The following is a 23,379-nucleotide window of genomic DNA, read 5'->3' as shown; positions in this document are numbered from 1 at the left end:
GCCTATTTCAGGCAAAGAGGGGGAGACAGAGAGTCATAGATAGAGAAGAAAGGATCTGGTGACAAGAATATAGAAGTAAGGTCATGCTGTCTTCTGGGAAGTTGGTCCTTTGATTCTGCCAGAAGGCGGACCAGGAGAAGGAATCAAGGTCAACTAGATTTAGGTTGGCTTGATCATTTAAGAGTAGCGGGAATCGTTTGGCAGCACAGAGGCAGAATTTTCAAGCTGGAATCCATGTTTGGATTACCTCGTATAGTCCAATGTCTATTTTATAGATGAGGGGAGTGAGAACCAGATGACTCATCAATTCCTCCCACTTGGAATGTCCGAGTGGTGCCCCAAAGCAGGTCTCTTGTTCAAGCATTCCTCACCATGCTTCACTGTTTCCAGCATGATTAGGGACTTTGTTGCCTATTCATCTTGAATAGACTCTGCTCCATTTCCTTCCACAAAGGAATCATCAAGAATTTAAGACAAAGATTAGAGCACATATTGCAATAGATTTGGTCTTTCCACTCATTCATTACAAAATGCATACATTCTCTTGATAAAAATATTCAACAACCAGGAAGATAGAAAATGAAAAGTAAGATGCCCTGCCCTTCTGCTCCTATTTTCAAGGAAATCTCTTTTGAAGGTTTATTATTTTAGGTTTCCCGAAATGTTTATGGATGTCTGAGCATGTTTTTGTTTAATATAAATGGGATCACATTATACATACCATTTGGCAACTTCCTTTTTTAACTTCATGAGATATTGTGGAAATCAGGTAATTTCTTGTGGACCTGCCTCATTCTTTAAAGTATGTGTAATATTCCAGATTGTCATAATTTATTTAACCAGTCTCTTCTTTATGGACACTTAGATCACTTTCACATTTTTGCTCTTACAAACAAAACTGTAATGAGGAGTCTTGTGTATATACCTTTCTTTGCATACTTACATGATTATATTCAAGAGTCAAATTCCTGGAAGTGAAATTGCTAGATCAAAGGGTATATATAATGTGCATTTTAAATTTTGATAGATTGTGCCAAATTATGTTCAATTCAAATGCTGTAGTCTCTCTTTATTCCTCATTCTTTAATGGCCTGAATTTTCTTTTATGAGCTTGAAATAAGAGCCCTGAAGTTTACGGTATTGGATTTTAAACATAGAATTGAAATAATTTTCTTTTTCAAGGGACAATGTACTAAATAATATTAGAATACTCTAGAAACTCAATTCCCTTCTCATGTGCCAGGTGTAGTATAAGAAAAAGGTATAGCTGTGGGGAAAATCTGACTCACTCACTTTCCTTGGTTCTAGCTGTAGGGCTCTTTCTCTTTATTCCCAGATTTTGCTACACTGTGGCCTACGTGATTCAAGATACCTAACCTTTGCTGCCTTTTGTTTTCTCATTTATAATTTGGCAGTGTTTAAATTTGCCTCTTCTCCCTGTCTACCTTGCCTCTATCTACCTAATGGGGATATTATAAGAATATCTAAGATGACTTAGTCAAGTTTCTGAGTGCCCAGGAGAAATGCCTAGTACAGCAGGATTATTGTTCTAACTATTATAGGAGAGCGTTTATGATCAAGGGCTTGAAAATCCAGCAAGGAAGACAGCCTCTTTTGTGAAATAAGTATGTGAGGGTTCTGTCAATATGAGGCCCTCAGGCCAAACTTATATAGTTTCTTTATCTGAAACTCCGATTTTATGCTAAATAAGGATTTTTTGTATTTCCCACCTCCTGTTGGTAATCCCATTACCAGCTGTGTTCATAGGACTTCAGCTTGATTCAGCCAACATTTATGGAGGCTCTATTATTAGGGGCTGACCACCATGCAAGACGCTGAGGGTAAAGGATGAAAAAGACCTGGTCCCTGTCCCTTGACAGTTACAGTCTAGTGGGAGAAAGACAGCTAAGTAGATAATTTATATTAATATAAAACACTGTAATATGGACAGAAGCTCAGGACAACACGGGAGCACATGATGGTAGGGGACTTCCACATCTCGCTGGTCAGGGAAACCAGGTAGATAGTGTCTGATTCCGATTTTGATAGAAAAGTATACCCCATCAAAAGGGCTCTTGAGGAAGAGGTAAGAGAATAAGGCCAGAAAAGCAAGAGTTTGCAAGCATTCTGGATCAACTGGGGACAATTCAGAGGACAATGCTAGAGATGTCTTATGGCCCATGTCAGGGACACCTTCTAGACACAGTGAAGCACCTTATGGTTTATTCTATATGGGATGGGGAGTCTTCAAAGGTGTGTTATGGTCACAGTTGCAGTGAGAAGTAGGAAGGAAAAAAAATCAGCTGGTATACCAGAAAGAAAAGAAATAAAAGTTTACAGCACTTACCCAAAGCATCCCATGTTGAAGAAAGGAAAGGAGAAGGGAAGGAAGGAAAGCGAGTGGGACAAGAAGAAAAGATCTATCCTTCAAGCAGGCAATTTATGGGATTCATTGATAGATAAAAGCCAACATTTATTGAAGGTCTCCTTAGTGTCATCTATGTGCTGAGCGCATTTAATACACACAATATCCCTATGAAATATTTCAGTTGTTTTCAACATTTTCCATACAAAGAAACCCAGATTCCTCAAATCATTTTCCCAAGGCTGCCCAGGTTACAGATGAGGCAACCAGGCTCTGAACCCCCTTGCTGCCAATAGTTTGCTGGTTTACCACTGTCATGTTCAGCCTCCTGGAACAGGCAGGCTATTCCAGCCTGACCCTGACCTAGACCTTCCTCTTCCTTCTTGGCCTCTACCCTCTCCATACACTGCTCTTCCCCTCCTTCCACCGCCCTCACAGAAATGCAGACCGTACTTTGCTTTTCATCTAGCCACTTAAATTTTGTCAAGCAAAACCTAAGAGCCAGAAAGGATCCCAGTTCAAGTCCAAGCCTCTGAGATGTCTGCAAAGACAGCCTTTCCTGACCAGACTCTCCTTTAGTTTTGTTTAATTCTGCCGCTTGCAAAGAAAATGCCTGGAGGCGGGCACCTGGCTTTTAGTCTAACATGCCACCTCCCTGTCAGGCAGCTTTCAATTTACCATGCCTCAGCATGTCCAACCGCATCTTCGTCAAGACTTCCAAGATGGCAGTGACAAGCTTTTTGGGTACTTAAGGCAAACATGCATGACAGTTTTCCTTGACACTTGCATTTTTAAAAAGCCTTGCCTGGGGCCCTAGGAAACCCAGCATTTAGGAAACCAGGAGCCTTCCAAGGAAGCCACACTTTCAGAACCTGCTTCCCTGGGACTTGTTTTGTGACAGGGACACTGCAGGATCTGCTTGAGAGTATATTAAGCACCATGGCAATATTTACGTGTTGATGCTAAATAATGGTTGCCTTTTTTAATGGCATTTTTTGATGACTGAAATGTATGGATCTGTTCAATGCATTGTCAGTGGGTATGTGGCTGGCCTACAAACACACTTAAATGGCACACTTCTGCAAAGCATTAATTTCTAAGTGTCCAACAGATATATGTAGGCAGGCAGACATGTCACAGGGGTTGCTATAAAGCTTAATTAATATCCCTAAAGAGCTCTTATATCATTTCAAGAAGAGTGCTAAATAAGAAGAAAACATTGTACCTATGGATATTACACATATAAAGAAATGTGGGTGAATAAACTGATAGGTCTTTGTATATTTGTTCATGTCTCGAAGGGTCTGTGTAAATTCAAATGGGAAAATAAATTGTATTAGAGATAACTATCTTTTATTTGAGTGTTTAAAAAAAAAAAGCAACAGAGCCCCAAACTTAAATGCTAGAAATCTCTACACACTATTGATGTGGAAGCAAATCTATAATACAAAAATGAAGAGTAGTTTTCTTTCTTTCTTTGTTTTCCTTCTCCTCTGCCCATCCCTACATCTTAGGATTGCTTTAATGACTTAAGAATTATTTTTACCTGTGCAAAAATTGAATAAATCAGTTTTGTTTTTCTTTCTAAGCCTTGAAGAAATTACATAAAATACTTTATCTGCCCGTTTTAATTTTTCTATCATAATAAAACTTCCTTCTTTCTCTGCCTTTCTCCCTCCCTCCATTCCTTCCCTCCATTCTCTCCTTCCTTCCATCCCTCCTTCTTCACTCTTTCCACCAAGTGACTAGGTCCTGAGAACCTACAAAAATCTAGGAAATAGCCATTATTGAGGTTTTTGTTTGTTTCCTTTTAATTTCTTTCTGGGCCTTAGTGTACTCATCCAGAAACAAAGGGAAATGAATTAGAATTTCATTTCTCAAAGGTGTACCCCATGGAATACCTTTTTAAGACTGGGAAAGTAGGTGGATATAAAACTTAAGTGATAAAATAAGCAGAATGATAAATATTATATTGTAGAGTACTGAGATATTTAAAATATTAAAGGCTTGTGAAGATCCTGTAGTAATCTCTTAAATTTTCTTCACTCCACTATTTCCCAAATATCATGAAATGCTTTCTTTACCTAAAGCTAGTAATATATGAATACACTGGGTGATCCGAAGAAGATACTTTGAGATCTTATAATTCAGACCCTCTGATCTCACAACAGAAGTAGGAAACCTAGAATTTCTTCAAACTCTTTCTAGAGAAGGACTTTCTGAATTTGTCTTCTAGGATAAGATGTAATTTCTCTCGGGGCGCCTGGGTGGCGCAGTCGGTTAAGCGTCCGACTTCAGCCAGGTCACGATCTCGCGGTCCGTGAGTTCGAGCCCCGCGTCAAGCTCTGGGCTGATGGCTCGGAGCCTGGAGCCTGTTTCCGATTCTGTGTCTCCCTCTCTCTCTCTGCCCCTCCCCCGTTCATGCTCTGTCTCTCTCTGTCCCAAAAATAAATAAAAAACGTTGAAAAAAAAATTTAAAAAAAAAAAAAGATGTAATTTCTCTCTCAGAGCCAAAACTTAAGAAATCCACCCATGTTCAGATTCACTCATCATGTTCTACAATATTTGGGCCCGTGAGTAAGTACTGTTTATAATACAGTGCTCGGATTATGTGCTAACAATAAAAACTTTTTTATAAAAATGTCATGGATAGATCACTTTGCTAGAATATAAACCCTAGTACTTTTCTTTTTTTTTTTTTTTTTTAATTTTTTTTTATTTTTTAATATATGAAATTTACTGTCAAATTGGTTTCCATACAACACCCAGTGCTCATCCCAAAAGGTGCCCTCCTCAATACCCATCACCCACCCTGCCCTCCCTCCCACCCTGCCCTCCCTCCCACCCCCCATCAACCCTCAGTTTGTTCTCAGTTTTTAACAGTCTCTAATGCTTTGGCTCTCTCCCACTCTAACCTCTTTTTTTTTTTTTTTCCTTCCCCTCCCCCATGGTAAACCCTAGTACTTTTCTACTAAAACCTCTTTCCTAAAATGAGAGTCTGTTCACTTGGCATGTTAAAACATTTTGTAAGATATAAAGTATTATTACTGTTTTTGTGGCTACTGCCACATGGCTCTTTGGTGATGCTTTTTGTTCTTGTTATTTGAAAGTTTTCAAAAAAAAATTTATAACATGAGTAAGATGAAAGGAGACTAGCAACATGTTCAGGGCCAACTAGAATTTGACCTTGCTGAGGAATTCAAGGTTGATCATTTTCTACATTTAGAAAACAGCTAAATGTTCCCCATAAAGTTTAACATAGAATTACCATAAAACTGAGCAATTTTCCTATGTATTTCACCCCAAAATTGAAAATAGGTGCTCAAATATTTGTACACAAATGTACCAAGCAGCACTATTCACCATAACCAAAAGACCAAAACAACATAATGCCCCTCCATGTATAAATGGATAAACAACATGTGTGTGTATGGTTGTATATGCAATATATATACATGCACACACAATGGAATAGTATTCAGCCTTTAAAAAGAATGAAATGCTGGGAACAAACTGAGGGTTGATGGGGGGTGGGATGGATGAAAGGGTGGGTGATGGGTATTGAGGAGGGCATCTTTTGGGATGAGCACTGGGTGTTGTATGGAAACCAATTTGACAATAAATTTCATATTAAAAAAAAAAGAATGAAATGCTAATAAATGCTATAGTGGAGATGAACTTGAAATATGCTAAGTGAGAGAAGCCAAGCACAAAAAGTCACGTATAGTATGATTCCATATATATGAAATACCCATAATCCATAGAGACAGAAATCAGATTAGTGGTTACCAGAAGCTAGGAGTAGGAGAACAGGGATTTAGGAATTACTGCTTGATGGGTACAGGGTTTGCTTTTGGGGTAATGAAAATGTTTTGGAACAAAATAGGGTGGTTGTACAATATTTTGAATGCATTGAATGCCATTGAATAGTATGCATTAAAATGATTAATTTTGATATGCAAATTTCACCTCAATAGGAAAAATTTTTCATTAATTAATTAATTGATTGATTTAAGGAAAACAGCTAGAGAATCAATGTATTCCCTTTAGTATGAAAAGTCTACTCAAGGGAGAAGCAACAAGATAGTTAGGCTTGGAAAATCCATCTCTTGCTCCCATCTTTTCCAAGAAAAATGCTAAGAAAAAATGCCAGTTTCCAAAACATGCTTTAGAATGGTTAACTTTGAAGGCAGTACACAAAATACTAGTACATGTGATTTGATTAATACTGTTAAATGGATCCAAAGGATGCAATATATTAGCATCTGGAAGATTTTAAACATGATTCCCATTCAGCATCTTGGTAAATGCAACTCATCAGACTTTCCTGAAATTGTTGAAGCACCAAAGATAAGGAAATAAAGGTGTATCAGATGAGACTCCTTTGTTACAGAGGTGGCAGGGGAGGGAGGGTAGAGAAAGATAAATGGGTTCTTATCTGGGTCGAGGAGGGTGTACACAAGATTTTTCAGAGATGAAAACTGTTCTCATCATATTCTTTTAAAAGTGATTTGGAAGAGAAAATGCACCATGAAATCTTTATGTTTGCAGAGATACCAAACCTATGAAGATAAACTGCTCTGTAGGTGAGCAGAGAAGTGATAGATAAAGAGCAAGTACATTTACCAAAAAAAAATTCTTCCAGGGTTGTAGGAAGATTATCTCTGAGTTCCTGGTTACAAACCAGAAACTGGCCCTGAGATTATTGTAAACTAATGCCTAAACATAGATGTCCATTGGGTTGCTGAGGAAAGAGAGGAGGGGAAGGGCTGAAGAATGCACAGCATCACTAAGTAGAATCCTAAAAATTAATCAAAAGTGCATTATCACTATTTCAAAAACTGTTTTGAGTTCTCAATGGAAATAGTCAATAGTCAATAGCTAATATACCTCAAGAATGACAAAAAGGTTGAGGAAAATTCCAACCTAAAAGATCAAGAAAATGGGAAGGCTGTCATAAAATGTGCTAAAAGCCTCCTCAGAATAGAAAGATGCAGGTTTCTCAAAGGATTTAAAAAAGAAAAAAAAAAAACATATGTAGGCATAATGAGAACATGGTCCTGTTTACCAAAATCTTGAAACTCAGGGTGACAGGGCATTCCTTGAAGAGGACACCACAGGATACATAAATAGATGTGTGGACCTGAGAACATATAGAAAAGTTTTCAAGATCTAGATTGGCTCATTTATCCATTCATTTACTAAAAATTGTTCAAACACCAAACATTTGCTGGACATGCTTCCAGAGGGTGGGGATACAGCAGTGGGGAGAACTAAATCTGGGCCCTCAAGGAAAGTGCATGCTGTTGGGTGAAGCAGGTAATAAGCAAAGATGATAGCTACTCAAAGCATAAATGTGGAGCAGATGATATGGCAGGGCCTTATATGAATACCATCACTCTACGTCCCTCAAAAATCAGTCATTGGAGGTGGAAAGTCCCCAGGCTGCCGCCTTGGCCAAGGTAGGGTATAAAGTAAAAAGCTGATCAAAAAAGTCTTTCTGAGAAATGAGTTTTGAAGAGAGACTGCTTTCAGTCTCCTGAGGAGAAGTCATGCAGAGATCTGAGTTAAGAACTTTCTAGAGAGAAACACAATGTAGAATACCCTGAGATGCAGAGGAGCTTGGCATCTTTGAAGGACAGGGAAAAGTATGGTGGAAGTCTCAAGAACATAACCGGTGGAGGACAGGAAGAGATGAGGTACACCATAATGAGGTGCTATATAGACCTGCATAAGGAGCTGGGTTACTTTTAAGTATAAAGGAGATGGATAGTTTTAAGCAGGAGAGTAGTATGATTTGATCTGTGTTTATAGACAATGGCTGGCTCCTGCATAGAGCATGGATGTAAATGGCCAACGTGGAAATAGGGAGACCTATTTGAGGTTGCTGTATGCAGTAAGCCAGGCACAAGGTTTAAGTGGTAACAAGAGGATGGATATCTGTATGTATTATTCCAGGCTGAGAGAAATGAACTGATGATGAATGGGGGTTATAGGAAGGACAGGAACCATGGTGAAGCCTAGTTAAGTAAATGGCATGGCACCCAGCCAGATGTCACACACCAGGACTGACAGTTGTCCTTGTTGCTGGCAATGTTGGTGGCCCACACATCTCAGTCAGCTTCTTCTCTGAGACTGGACTTCAGGTGGGGACTGGTCCCTAGGTTTAACAAGGCCCAGCTATCTCAGATTACATTGGAACAGCTCTGTAGAGCCATCCCATGACCCAAGACCAACAGCTCTAGAGCACCCCATGAGATTGACCAAGGAATCCTTAAAACATCACAGTTTAGCTTCTCTCTATGCCCAGCCTGCTTTCTTCAATCCCTCACACATGGTGTGCCCAAGAGCCCTTTCTAATAAAACTTCCTGCATGTACATTTCTTTCTCAGAGTCTGCTTTCTGGGGATGGCACCTGCTCAACTGATAGGTGATTACTTCTTTGACCAACAGGGGTGAGACCTGAAAGAGAAGGACACTTTGGAGTGAAAATCAAGAGTTGTGTTCTGGCCATGTTAAATTTGAGATTTCTGACTATATCCAAATGTACAATGATAGTAATAATGAGGATGGCTAGAATATTCTGGACAAAAACCAAAACCCTCGAGGCAGAGCACAAAGAAGGCCACCAACCCTTTTTATCACAGAAGACAACTGAATTCCCAATGAGTCTTTTCTGACTTAATTCTTTTATAAATGGAATGCTTCTAAAGATCTGTCACCCTTTGCTTGAAGAGAAGACATAGTTTAAAACCCTTTGTATGTGCATTAATATCCAGATTCCATGCCCTCAAAACCTTGCATAGTGTAGTTCTCCCCTTGCCTACCTCTCCTGCCACTCACCCTGTGGAGCACTGGGTTCCAGCCACATGTTCTTCTCTCACTTTTTCAAAAAGTAGAACTTTCCCAATGTAGGACTTTTGTACACGCTGTTTCCTCTGCTAGGGATGCCCTTTCATCACTCCTTGAATGATTAACTCCTTCTTATTCTTAGACCTCTCCTTTTTTACCATGTCCTCAGAGAGGAGTCAGAGAGGAGTGACCATTCTACAGGAGTCCCACATTTCCTCTTAGTCGCTTTTCCTTCATGGCACTTCTCGGTTTGTAATTACTTCATGTACTTGTTGGTTTACCTGGACTTGAGTTTTGTTTATTCCATCTGTCTTTCCAATTAGTAATTCCATAGGAGGATGAGGATTTATTCACCATTTTATCCAAAGCATCTGGTACCACATGATACATATTCCATGTTCAGTAAATATTAGTTGACTCATGACTTCCTATTTAATTTTTTTAAATTTTTTTAATGTTTATTCATTTTTTAAGAGAGAGTGTGAGTGGGGGAGAGGCAGAGAGAGAGGGAGACACAGAATCTAAAGCAGGCTCCAGGCTCTGAGATGTCAGCACAGAGCCTGACGTGCAGCTCGAACTCATGAACAGAGATCATGACCTGAGCCGAAGTCTCACGCTGAACCGACTGAGCCACCCAATCGCCCTGTACCTTCCTATTTTAGATTTTGAATTCTTTAGAAGGAAAAGAGGGAATATGGAATATCTATGTGTTAGAAACCTCCTGTGGGTCAGCCTCTGTGCTCACAGATTGTATTCATTATCTCTTTCAACCCTTCCCATAGTTCTGTAGTGCAGATATTATTATTTACCCAGTTTTTAGAGGAAGCATCTGAGGCTCAGGGAGAATAATTGGCTTTCCCAACCTAATGCAGTTCCTGGTAGAGTTGAGATTTGAGTTCGGATATGCCTGACTCCAAAGCCTATGCATTTCCACTGTTCCACAATTGCTGTGTTACTTCAGCAGATATCTGTGAGCTCCTACTATAAACAGAGAAAGATACCAGGAAGCGAAAGGTATAGGATCTGCCTTTGGGAAGCTTGTAATATGACTGGAGAGACAAGACAAACACACAGGACAAATGTAGTAGCATGAAGCAGAATATGATAAAGGAACATGCCCTAAGGTTTCTTCCAGCTCGAAAATTCTTTGACTCTCTGAATGGTACAGGCAATAAACTCGATGGGAGAAATCATTCTGCTCGTTGATTGTATCTGATGGCGGACATTCTTTCTTCATCTACCTCTGGCTGCCTGTGAACACAAATGCAAGTCTATTTGAAATGGCTGTCTCTATGCTCCCATATTATAGTGTATGGTGAATTCAAGGTCAAGTTTGAAGTCAGAGTCAGAAGTCTTTGTTTTTTTCCTCTACTGTATCAAGACTTTTACCAATTAACTTGAAAAAAGTCAACAAGTTAACAACTCCAGGGGAAAAAAAAAAAAAGACTCCTCATTTCATCCCAAAGACTCTGAAATGGATTTGCTCACAAAACACCAGGTTTCTTTAGTGACCTCCAGAGACCTTGCCTGTCACACTGAGCAGTATATCATTTCATGGGGGAAAAAAGAGAAGTTTTACCATGAAAAATGCTATGTTATATCACAGTGTGACACTATTTAAATATCAAGAGTCGAAGCTTCTATTTAAAAAACGGAAGGCAATAAATTGAGTTGCTAATTATTCCAGCTGTGAGTATTTTTGGTATGACTGCAAATTTTGAAGAGGGCAAAATAGAGGATTTTCCTGTTGTTCATGGCATATGCAAATGTAGTGATGGTCCCCTATGATCTAAAAGGTTCAGGGATCAGAAACCTTGAAAGCCTATTTTTCATTGAATCAAAATTGGTTTGAGTCTAAGCTTAGGGAATCGTGAAATGAAATGGGCTTTTAATTATACTAATTGGGTTACTGGCTTCTTTTTCAAACTTAGGAAGTAGCAATTTTTTTAAAAACATTTTTAAAGTTTTATGTTAAAAGCAACAGTTCATTTCTCAGCTCAAGCATAAATTCCCAACTGGAAGGAGAGAACAAGCATATTAGTAATATCTTCAGTGCCTTCCCTTCCTAATAAAATTGTTTCGGGGAGTGGGATGCCTGCAATGTCCCAGTCACAGTGCTAATTAGAATGGCTCATGCATTCAACAAATATTTTAAATAAGCTAGGGCACTGTGCTAGGTCAAGGAGATCTAGTAAAGACCAAGATATACATGATTCCTGCCTTCCAGTGATTAGTAGCTACATTTATTGACCATTCACTGGACATCAAGCTCGATTTTAAGCATCTCCCATGAACAAAATTACCCAATCCCCTAAACAAGCTCATAAAGGTACTAACGTCCCCTCACTTTACAGGTGAGGCCACCTAGAGAGGACAAGTAACTTACCCAGTGTCACACAGTGATAAGAATAGGAGCCAGGGGACACCTGGGTGGTTCAGTTAAGCATCCAAATCTTGATTTTGGCTCAGGTCATGATCTCACAGTCATGAGATCAAGCCCAGCATTGGGCTCTGCCAGACAGTACAGAGCCTGCTTGGGATTCATTCATTCTTTCTCTCTCTCTCTCTCTCTCTGTCTCTCTCTCTCTCTCTCTCTCTCTCTCTCTGCCCCTTACCTGCTTGTCCTCTCTCTCTCTCTGTCTCTCTCTCTCTCTCTCAAAAAAAAAAAAAAAAAAAAGCCAGGATCTAAATCCTGGCTGTCCAAGTTCAGAATATGCACACTTAATACTGCCTCCTTGATATCCTATTCATGTCAAAAGTAATAAGAAAAAGGAATGTTTAAATGTAGGGAAAGCATCTGACATACAATGTTTACCAGTCTGTCTCACATGGTTATAAAAATTTTTCTATTTTTTAATTTATGTATTTGATTTTTTATAATGTGCACATTTTATATTTGCAAACAGGAAAATAAAGACAGAACACTTAAAAATAACTTAGTTTTGCTATTCAAGAAGTGGTTGAACAGTACAGTATCCAATATCATCTTTCTCATCTCTCTTGCTTTTTCCATCCCATCGTGTATGCTTCTCTCTCTCCCTCTCTCTGTCTCTGTCTCTCAATACCCCATGTCTCTCTCAGGAGTCCACCCATTGAGTTTCCCCTCTACCACCATCATTCCTTCTTGTAGTGGAGAGTATAATAATGATGAGAGAAAGTGTGGTGGTTATTTAACCTCTCTCCAGCTAAATGTTTTATTATAACTCCTGAAAACCTAATTACAGTAACTTTACATGCTACAGTACCCTTTATGGGCTGCCTCTTTATTAAACTTACTCCTTTAGAGACAATAAACCTGATGCTTCAAAGGGCAGAGCCAGGACCAGTAAAATGTGATGAAATCTCCCATTTTCCAGTGCACACCTGATCTCCCTCACTGATCACCCCATCCCCACTCCAGGTGCATCTCTGCTTCTATCCTTTCTCTGGCTTTTTATCAAATTTCAGCAACTGCATGTATGATATTAAAAATCTTTTAGGGATTAATGGGCTGTGTATCAATATTTTCATCCACTACTCTGAATACCTGTGAGTTTATTTACTGGGGAAGTCAATTTTCTCGGTAGAACAACAGTCAACACCTGGTTTCTCTGATAACTAGATCTGCTTTTTTGCACATGGCACTATGTTGAGGCCATTCAATAGTTTTGCTTTATTTCAAGGAGAATGTTTCCTGCAGCTGACTTCATGAACAAGAGAGAACTCATCTGTACTGTTAGCCATTAGTTGTGGTGGTTAGCTGAATGGTGCACTGTGAGGAAATAGTGGGAAACAGATTGAGAGACAGGAGAACAGAGAGGGGTGGGGGTAGGGACAAAAACTTGACCTTTGGAGTTAAGGCAGTGCAATTATCTGTGTAGTACATTTCTGTTTCAAAGCCTTGCTGGGATTTCCCCCTGGGAATAAAGCCAAACCAATCGAAAATAGGGAGACTGCCTCTGAGGATCCCACTGATTGCAACCTGAAAAATGGTACTTGGTGTTGAGGGATTTTCTATGTTTGTTTGTTTCCTTCTTTAGCAGGGTTTGAGGTTAATGAGTGAGTTTACTTGTGATTGACTCAGAGAAAAAGGAAAAGAAATCTTCTGTTGGAGTCTCAAGTAGTTTAACCAGCTACTACTTCTCAACGCTTCTCTAGATGAGTCAAGCCCCTTCTGTATCATAAGAATAAAATAAAAATTCACAGCATTTTGACTTGATGGGCTCCTTTTTGCATGGATGCTATGCATGAGTTTCTTGTTTGTTAGACTTCTTTTTAAATTTTTCCATGGTTGTTTAATCAGAGAAAACGTATGCCCTTAATTTTCTAAGCCAATTTGAAGCAAAATCCTGGTTTGCCAAGATGCTGCCATGTAAAATGCATGGGAGAATAGCTGTTAGGTATGCTTGCTTTCTCTGTCTCTTTCAGTTGTTTTTTTTTTTTTAATGGTTTTGTTTTCACATGAGGAAAAGTGACATTTATCAAAAGATAGTTTCAGGTGAAGTGATGATCACTCTATTCTTAAGAACTCACTGGAGTCTAGTGTACAGAGATAAGGACACAGAGCCACAATCCTTCCTTAGCATTACTATTCAATTCCATGGGCATTCTGAGCCCCTAACCTGTGGCAGGAAGGATGCTGGGTGCTACGACTTGAAGCCCTGATAACCACATGGCTAGGAAAGGAAGAAGTGTGTAAGCTCTTCGTTTATTTTTTGTAACATATCAAGGACCGGTTTTCTCTATCCCTTTGAGTGTTAGCAAACTCCAAGGACAGCACTTTGGGGGCCCCTCATTTGCCTTTCCTTTCTGAGGCACAAGTGGCCAATTCTGAGAGCAATTGAGTTGTGCTTGAAAAATGTCAAGTGCATTTGGAAACTACACATTTTTGCTGACGCCTGGAGTCCTGAGCTGAGCTACTTCCATGACCGACCGCTGGGAAGAAGTTCAGTTGGGGCATCACAAATGATTCATCGGAGCATACTGAGCAGGCCCCTGAGGGGGAAAAGCTGTCTTAATAGCCAGTTCAGGGAAAAATCAGGAGAAGTCCCCTAAGCCTTCTTGGTCCTCCCAGTGACCATCTGGTCAGACCATTACCTTGTGGGTCTTGCTTCATTTTATTTATCTTTTTTTTCCTGCAGCATGTGACAGCAATCCTTGGTGAATCAAAGCTTTCATTTTTTCAACTTGGTGATTATGAAAATTTTCAAACAGACAGAAAAGTTGGGAGAATAGTACAACGTAAGAATAACCATATGGCTTCAACAATTGCTGTCATTTTACCACATTTGCCTCATCTATCTGTAAAGAGAGAGACACAGAGATTTTTTGCTGAATCATTTGAAAGTAAGTTGTAGACTTCCTGACACTTTACCCCTAAAGATGTCAGCATTCAAAATTCACATTTAAAAAAGATACATCTACTAACCATCTAGTATGTTCTCTAGATGTATCACATTTAAAAAGATATAGCTACTAGCCATCAGACACATTTGAAAGGTGCACAATGGGTAGAGGGGAGTTTCTTGAACTTTAAGATACATTAGAATCACATAGAGAGCTATTTAACTGATACCTCTCAGACTCTAGCCCTAGGTCTGGATGGAGCCTCGAAAGTTGTACTTTTCTAACACAGCACTCAAGTGATCACAAAGGAGGTATTTATGGGACACAATCTGAAGATCATGTCTTTAGAATCTCTTTTTTTTATTTGTTTGCTGAATTTAACCTTCTAAAGATTTGGAGTGTAGCTGTGTTGTGGAGAAACAGGAGTCTACATATCTTTGGCACTTTGGTTTAATCATTTTAAGCACCAGAAACTAGGAAAAAAGCAGGGCGGGGGGGGGGATGCAATAACAAAATGAGTTTCATTTAGCTGTGATCATCACAGACACCATGATATCAAAGAAAGCTCTATTCTGCTAGGATTAATGCAGTGCTGAAAAGTATATGGTGTTTTTGTCTTTGTTTTCCTATGGTGAAATGGCCTTGTATGTATAAACATAAACATCTGCCTATATGCATATATGCAAACTTGTAAGTCTGGAAAACAGAAGTCAGCATGGCAGAAAGAATCCTAATTTTAAAATTGAAAATGTTCACAGTGCTGTCCTGTTAACATTCATTGTTTTGGCCTTGGAAATGTTGTAGGTCATTCATTTAACAAAGATTTGTTGAGTACTCACTATGTGCCAGGCTCTATTCTAAATGTTAAGATACGGTGGTAAACAAATTTTACAAAATATCTGTTTACTTTAAACTTCATATTTCAGATGTAATGGTGGAGATAGATAATAAATAAGATACAAACACATACATAATTGAGAAAAAGAAAGCAGTTATAATAGGATGGAGAATGACAGAGAAGGAAGGTGGGGGAGTGGGGGCTGAGAAGATCTCCCTGGGCAAGTGACATGGGAGCAGAGTGGTGAATGATGTGGAGAAACAAGCTGTGCAGGTTATTTCCAGGCAGAGGGGACAGCAGGTGCAAAGGCCCTTAGGTGAAAATGTGTTAGATGTGATATGAGGTGGAATATCAAGTGTACCTGATGGAGTGGGAGAGAGGGGCTAAAGTGGCAGAAGATACAACTGGAAAGGCCACTGGAAGGCAGATCATGGCAGAAGGTAGGCCATGGCAAGGACTTCTGATTTCATTTTTAGTATTATTGGAAGCCTTGATTGATTGATTGGGGGGAGGGGGTGGGAGAATAGTGACATGTGACACAATCTGACTTCCTCTTTAGAAAGAAGTGTGGAAGATAGACTGTGTTGTCAAGGAGACAATTTTAGGATCTCAGGAAGGAATCCCATACAAAGAAAATAATAATTCTATCCCTCTATTATTTCTTACAGATGAGTACATTAAAAATAACATTAAAGCAATTTAAACTTCTTAATCTTCTTCTTGTGATTTCTCTCATGTTGCCAAAACATTGTTTCCCATTTACTGATTTTGTCCACAAACATGACTGATACTCAGGTGCCAGGCACTGGGATAAACTATATATATAGATAGATAGATAAACTATAACTATATATATAGTTATATATATTATATATAGTTACATATATATATTATATATAGTTTTATATTTATAGTTATATATATATAGTTATATATATAACTATATATATAAAACTATATATATAAAACTATATATATAAAACTATATATAACTATGTATATATTATATATATATAACTATATATATAACTATAAACATATATATAATATAATATATATAGTTTATATATATATATTTATAGTTTATATATATATTTATAGTTATATATATATTTATAGTTTATATATATAAATATATATATAAATATATATATATATAAAATATATACAAATATATATATAATATAATATCTATAGTTTATATATATAAATATATATATATAGTGTATGTAATCTCCAAGTAGATGATAGATACTTGAGTGCAAAAAGTGATAGAGGATGGGGTGGGGGTGCTTTTGGAATATGCTTCCAAAATAGGTGTTTGGAAGGTGAGTAGGAGTTGGCTGGGGTATGATGGGTGAGGAAGCAGAGGAACAGCCATTCCTGAAAGTCTTGCACATCATTCACAAAGGCATGGCAACATGAACAGGCTGGTTAAGGAAGGAGGTGTCTTTTGGCATGACTGAAGCATAGATTTTGGGAACTGGAAGCACAGGGATAGAGACAAGGGTAAAAGTTGGGTAGTTGTTGCAAAGAGTGTGGTCCCATATTCAGATTTGGATTTCTTCTTATAGGCTTTGGAGGATCATCAGGGATTTATAAGCCAGAGCACAATGACATTTGTGGTTTGGGGAAGAAGCTAGCAGGAGGATTGAAGGGGAAGGTTGGTGGGAGAAGTTTTCAGAAGTAAACTTGATAGGATTCTTTTACCCATTGTATGGGAGAAGGTGAGGGGAAGGGAGGAGGTGAAAAATGGCTACAGTCTCTCAGGAACCTGGGAATAACAGGATTGCAGGAGGAATCTGAATGGGGAGGAGAAGGTAAAGAGTCCGTGCTTGGCTGTAACTTGTTCAGTACAGCTGTGGGATGTAGAGATAGAGAGATGCCCAGTGTACAAGTGGAATACGAATCTGGACCTCAGGAAAGAAGCTTGTTGGAAATGGAGACCCAGAGACTTGAGTCATATTGGTGATGCCTGAAGCCATGGAAATGGGTAAGATCTCTGTAGGGCTGAGAACTGGTGTTCCCATATTTCTAAATATTTATCAATAACAGCTTGAGATATCTTTATATTCCTTGGTTTTAGTTTGATTTCCAGTTTTCACTACCCACTCTTGGAAAGTTGTTCAAGAAGTACATTTGAGCTAGTTCTAAATCAAATTCCAGCATTTTCCCATCCCCCTGGCTTTCTGGTGGGCATATGTTCTAGCTTAATTGCAAGGCAGTGGACTATTATTTAGTGATTTGGAGAACTCTTCAGGTGTTTGTTCGACATTTGTCAGGCTTTAAATTAAAATTCATGTTTCAGGCTCCTTATGTTGCTCTGACAATTAATAATAAAAGCTACTCATCATGCATTGAGCACTTACTATGTGACACACCCTTGGTTAAGTGCTTTTCCTACGTGATCTTGTGCAACCCTTACAACAGTCTACTCTGTGACATGAGGTACCTCTGCTGCTCTTACCCCATGTTACAAGTGAGGAGATGGAGGCTTTTAAGAGCAGCATTAGGTACCTTGTGTGAGCTTACTTCTCCAATAATGGCACTGCTGAGATTCCAGTCCAGGCAAACATTGCTGCCAAACACTGCTTCTAAACACTGCCCACTTGCCACCTCTTCTAGAAGACACTTTTAATCTGGAGCATTAAAAGAGTGCTATTGGATAAGGAATACAAAAGTTTATTTATGGAATCCAACCTCTTGCCTTTACTCAGATCATCAAACATACTTATAGTACAAATAAAGTTTAAATATCAGTTGTTTGCTTTAATGTTGGCTATATTAAATAATTCACTAATCAGACACTCATTTTCTGACATCATTGTCAATCATACAGTCTTGTGTGATCTTTGTCAAAGATTAAAATACTTTCACGGATTTATCTGGAAGCATCCAAGACACAAATATTTGTAATAACTCTGATCTTGCCTCAGAATCCTACCAGGGTAGCTTGCTAAGCCCCATATGCAGGGGGTAGTGTGGTGTAGTAGGTCCAACTGGAGCATTGAGAGCCAGGCAGACTGGAGTTTTAGCCCCGATGACCCTGCTTGCTAACTTCCAGCTTCAGTGTTCTCATTTGTAAAATTATGGTAATAATATAGGGTTGATGTGAGGTTGCATGCAAATAAAACATTTACCATTGTAATTGACACATAGTATGTGGTCACCTACTGAAGACTTGAAAGGAAATACCTGCATAACGTTTTGGAATCTTAGGATCTTAAGTTTACAAAAAAATGAGGAAACTCCATTCATTCATTCATTCATTCAAACCCCTTGCATGTGGAGCTTTGAGTTGGTTACTGGGAACATAAAAATGAACAAGGTATAAAAGAAGACACAGTCCCAGCTTCCAGCTGCTCAGACTCTAGACACTACTTAATCCATGCTTTAAAGTTCACTATAGATTTCCTGGAAGACAGTCATCATTTTAAATAAGGTGCGGCAAGTCACATTTGAAGTCTTATAAATGGCACACACAAGAGAGAAGAATCTGTCAGAGAATTTATGGTCCTTGAAGTGTCCTTGGAGTGACAGTCTCCTAACCCTGAAGAAGGGTTATATTAGGTGTCAACAGTAGACCCCATTACCCTCTTGTCACACCATAGTCCTAGAGACCAAGGGCACCTTGTTTAATTGCCAGGCAAAGATGTTTCCAAAGGAAAAACTTCACATGACCTAGAGAGGCAGTCTCGGAACAGGAAGCAAGATGGAGGAGGGCAAACAGCCCAGGAAGAAGGCTCAAGATAGGTAGTTTAGAGTAACACTGAAGAGTACACACTTGAGCATGAGGCAGCGCTCAGGGTTCACATCCTTGGACAGTTGCTTGCATTCTTCCAGCCTGATTTCTCATATCTTAAATATTTTAATATTTAGTTTCTAAGTTGTTGTGACAGTATTATTTCAAGTGTCTTTGAATCTTTATTTATTTTCAGAGAGAGCACACATGTGTGTGCTTGAGCATGGGACAGAGGGCAGGAAGAGAGAGAGAGAGAGAAAGGATCCCAGGCAGGCTCCATGATACCAGCCCAGAGCCTGATGAGGGGCTTGATCCCATGAACCATGAGATCCTGAGCCAAAATCGAGAGTCAGATGCTTAAACTTAACCAACCTTAACCCAACAAACCAGGCACCCCTCAAGTGCCTTTAAATAGCAGGTTCTAGTACCTGATACTGTTTAGTATCATCATCATCATCATCATCTCCAAGTTACAAATGGTAACTCATTTTCCATATTTGCTTTGAATACTTTTCAGGATTGTTGTGGAAGGTAAAATCTAGATGCATATGAAATGCATAAATGATGTGACTCTATGGAATTAATTTATATCACTATCAGATGTAATCTTTGCCCCTTTTTCCATGACAAAGTAGAGCCGTTAACTAGGATTGTATAGAACTAGATAAAGCAGAGTGAAAGAAAAAGCAGGTCTATGTTCTCCAGGAGCCACCCATGTCCATGCTAACTCTTTCCTTTTTCTTGCCAGGCACTTTCTCTTTAAAACCTCCTCGGGAAGCACACCCCTGTTTAGCAGCTCTTCTCCGGGATACCCTTTGACCTCAGGAACCGTTTACACGCCACCACCCCGCCTGCTGCCCCGGAATACCTTCTCCAGGAAGGCCTTCAAGCTGAAGAAGCCCTCCAAATACTGCAGCTGGAAATGTGCCGCCCTGTCCGCCATCGCCGCAGCCCTCCTTTTGGCAATTCTGCTGGCATATTTCATAGGTAAGTCAAGGCAGCCTGCTCCATGACCCTGGCCATGAGGAGGTGGGGCAGAGATTGTGGGCTTATGAATGGAGAAGCCCTCTGTTGTCTGTACAGTTTGCTTTTTGGCTCCTGAAAGACATAAAAATGAATGAGGGATGGGAGTGCTTTTTCTCTCCTGAAATGCATTTAAATCTGATGAGTTTCTTTCTCAAGACTCTAATTAACATTTATCAGATGAATTAAGCATGCCTGCTGTATTCTTTCTTGGACATGAGCTGAAAATTGTTGTTCCTGTGAACCCATCCCTCTTTCCTGAAGTAGTCTTCTAGTGTCTTCCATCACTGGATTTTAACCTAGGTCTGTGCTCTAAAATTCATGCAACATGGGTTAATTTCAGCCAAAAACTGAATAGAATAATAGTAACCAGCATGTCTGGGAACATCTTGATTCAAAGGAAAGTTAAATTGCTAGCTTATTTTCAGAGGTGTGGAACAGAAACAGGATTGAGAGGTCAGAGTATCCAACCAGGTCTTTGTGTGGAATCAAGTCACCTAGGCACAGTGGATGTTGCCCACATCCTTTCCTTTGCTTGTGTCCTTTTAGTCTCAACCTGAATTGCACCACATTCATGAGTGAGGTTCATCTCACATGCCAACCTTGCTTCTGGGAACTCAGGATATAACTTAGGGTAGCAGGTTGGTGAAGTTGCAGTGGTATTTTTCTTCCTATGCCAGGCGTATTGGTTTGCATCCATGGGGTGTAGCCCTGTAACTGCAGGAAGCAGCAGGTGCCAAGAGCTGAGGGGCAGAGTGCCATGTGCATATGAGCACCCTGGTCTGGACACAAAGCTTGCTCACAGCTCCTGGCCTCAGCAAAGAGCCCTGGTGCTGCTGCTCTGTCAACTGAGCTTGCCAATGCAGATCTCCTGGCCCAGGCAGAGGCCCCGTGATGTTTGATAAAGTTTATTTGAAACACTTGATGGCTCTGGCTTAGTTTCAGGGCAGCCATGACAGGCCTCCCCAATTTGGGGCTCTGCCATGTTGCAAAACAAACCTATAAAACACCAGCAGAAAGAGGCTGACTCCAAAATTCTTCTCAACACTTAGGCTGAAACTCCTCTCATTTAAGAGAGGGGGGTAAAAAAGCAACCCTGATTATTCTGACTTTGTCCCTTGTCCTTCAGCAGTGAACACTTCCTTCATCATCAGGCAGCGAGCTTGGTGCCTGCCAGAGAAGGAATTGGTCCAGGACTTCCCGGACTATTCTACCCAAGCTTACCTGATGGTAAAGGAGGTTGACTACACAGCCCCAGTGATCTGGGGCTCTGCCCAAGGCCATTACAAGCCAAAAATTGATGTGAAGTTTTCACTCTCTCCCATAATATTGCTATGCTCACCTTAATGTAGAAATATAAGTTTTTACATTATTTTCCTGTTGTGTCTCCTGGGAATGACCTCCAAAACTGAGAAAATTGACACTCTGGGGAAAGGCACCATGTTTATCTGGAACTTTGCAGAATCCTCGATGCTGTAAACCCCAGCTCCACATGGGGACTGAGGTCTGACACCCATATACTCCTAATTTAAAGTCATGCCTGCTTCTCACTTGCTCTCAATGAAGGATGGAGTCATGGATTGACAAGGGAGGGGAAAAGGCATCTGTTGCACTCTCAATCACTTGAGTAGAATCTTTTGTGTTGTTAGAAGTAGTTTTGTGTACTTCCCCAGCTAACTGTTCAGGGAGGCTTGGTAGAAACAAATTGAGTTGCCTTCAGGGTCTTTGCATGATTTGGCTTTGTGTCAGGAACTGCAAAAAGGGTCCATGAGCTCACTTCTCAGGCTTAATGTTCTGCTGAGCCTGTGGGCACCATGGGGAGCCCAGATACAGAAATTGAGGCACTGCTCACCTCTGCCAATACCATCCCCAGTGTACCTCCTACTCCACTTGCCAGAGAGAGATAGATGGCTATCGCCTGATATATTGAGCTTGATACTTAAAATATAATAGCTTTCTGTAGGGCGATTACATAAATGGGAAACCATATAGTGAGAGTTTAATGTTTTAATTGGGTGTGTATCTTGTAAATGATGGATTAGGAAACATATTTATCCTCAGTCTGGAGGCTACTAGAAGCTGGACCTGAACATCTTAGGATAGTTTATTAGATTATAATCCATCATTTTCTATTATGTATGCTTTAGGTAAGATTATGCTTTAACCCTGAAGTATTAAAGAATACATTATGACTCAAAAATAAATGATGGTAGGGGCCAGTTTTCCCAGCAGTAATGCTGGTGAGTGTGGAGCCATAGGGCTACTCTCCCAGAGGTGACAGCAGATCTGCAAGCACCATGAAGGGGTCAAGGTTTTGAGTGCTGATCCTGACCTAGTGATTCATTTCTCCTTTGCCTTGACAAAGTTGTTTTCCTTCTGAGTCTTGGTTTCCCAAGTAAATTCTGGAAGCATGATGGATATTTACATGCAGAAACTCCAAAGTATGGTGAGGATTAATTAATGTGTATAAATCACTTTGAAGATGAAAAGCAGTATATTATTAATTACAGAGCTGCAGGGGCATAAACAGTGCATTACAAACACAGAGAAAAGTGCTGTTGGGAGCAACAAGTGATTGTGCCCACCAAGAAAACAAGCCATCAGGGAAGGACAGAAGGGCAACGTAAAAATCAAAGCCTTCCTGTTAGGGGAGACCAGAGTTTTTAAGACCTGAGCCCATTCTGGTTCATACATGACTCCATGTTCCACTAGAACATTATAAGTCCTGAAATTAAGCATCAGCCCCAAGATATTTATGGACAGGCACTGGGTTCAGGCCTGCCAGGAGCTGTGACAAATAGATCAAATTATCTTCCTTTCATGTTCAAACCTGTGGAGAGAAGACTCCAAAAATGAGCAATCTGGAATAGCTCAGCCCCATGACAAGTTCTTCTTTACATCCAGTATGAGGGTGAGTGTGAAAGCAGAATAAGGTCAACTCTTGTGCATATTGGAAGCGTGGGCCTTTACCAATTCAGGATAGATTCCCCCTTTCCTACTGACACAACTGGAGCCAATGATCTTTTATGATGTACTTTCTATAAGATTCTTCCTATGCCAGATTCTCCCAGTGTACATAACATCCTGGAATAAATTACTTTGAGAAGCTGCATGAACCACAAGGGGACCATTTTGTGCATCACTCAGGCCCTAGCCCATGTGGTTCCTAGGGAGTAGTGGCTATGAAATACAGAAGAGCTTCCCTCTCAGGATGTTGTCTTCTATCCTCAGGCA

At 39.8% G+C, this 23,379-nt stretch overlaps 1 protein-coding gene across 3 annotated transcripts in view; it reads left to right on the top strand.

Moving 5' to 3' along the window:
• The window catches only part of TENM2 (teneurin transmembrane protein 2), a 941,161-nt gene that overhangs the window by 651,770 nt on the left and 266,012 nt on the right, over nt 1–23,379 (top strand). For all 3 annotated transcript variants that reach the window (XM_042992783.1, XM_042992777.1, XM_042992795.1), the window contains one exon: nt 19,871–20,109. In XM_042992783.1, coding sequence (XP_042848717.1) covers nt 19,871–20,109 — 239 coding nt within the window. The remainder of the gene's footprint in view (nt 1–19,870; nt 20,110–23,379) is intronic.

The sequence above is a fragment of the Panthera tigris genome, chromosome A1, assembly GCF_018350195.1.
Source record: "Panthera tigris isolate Pti1 chromosome A1, P.tigris_Pti1_mat1.1, whole genome shotgun sequence".
Lineage (NCBI taxonomy): Eukaryota > Metazoa > Chordata > Mammalia > Carnivora > Felidae > Panthera > Panthera tigris.
The sequence above is the reverse complement of the archived record's forward strand: the minus strand, read 5'-3'. Positions and strand labels throughout refer to the sequence as shown.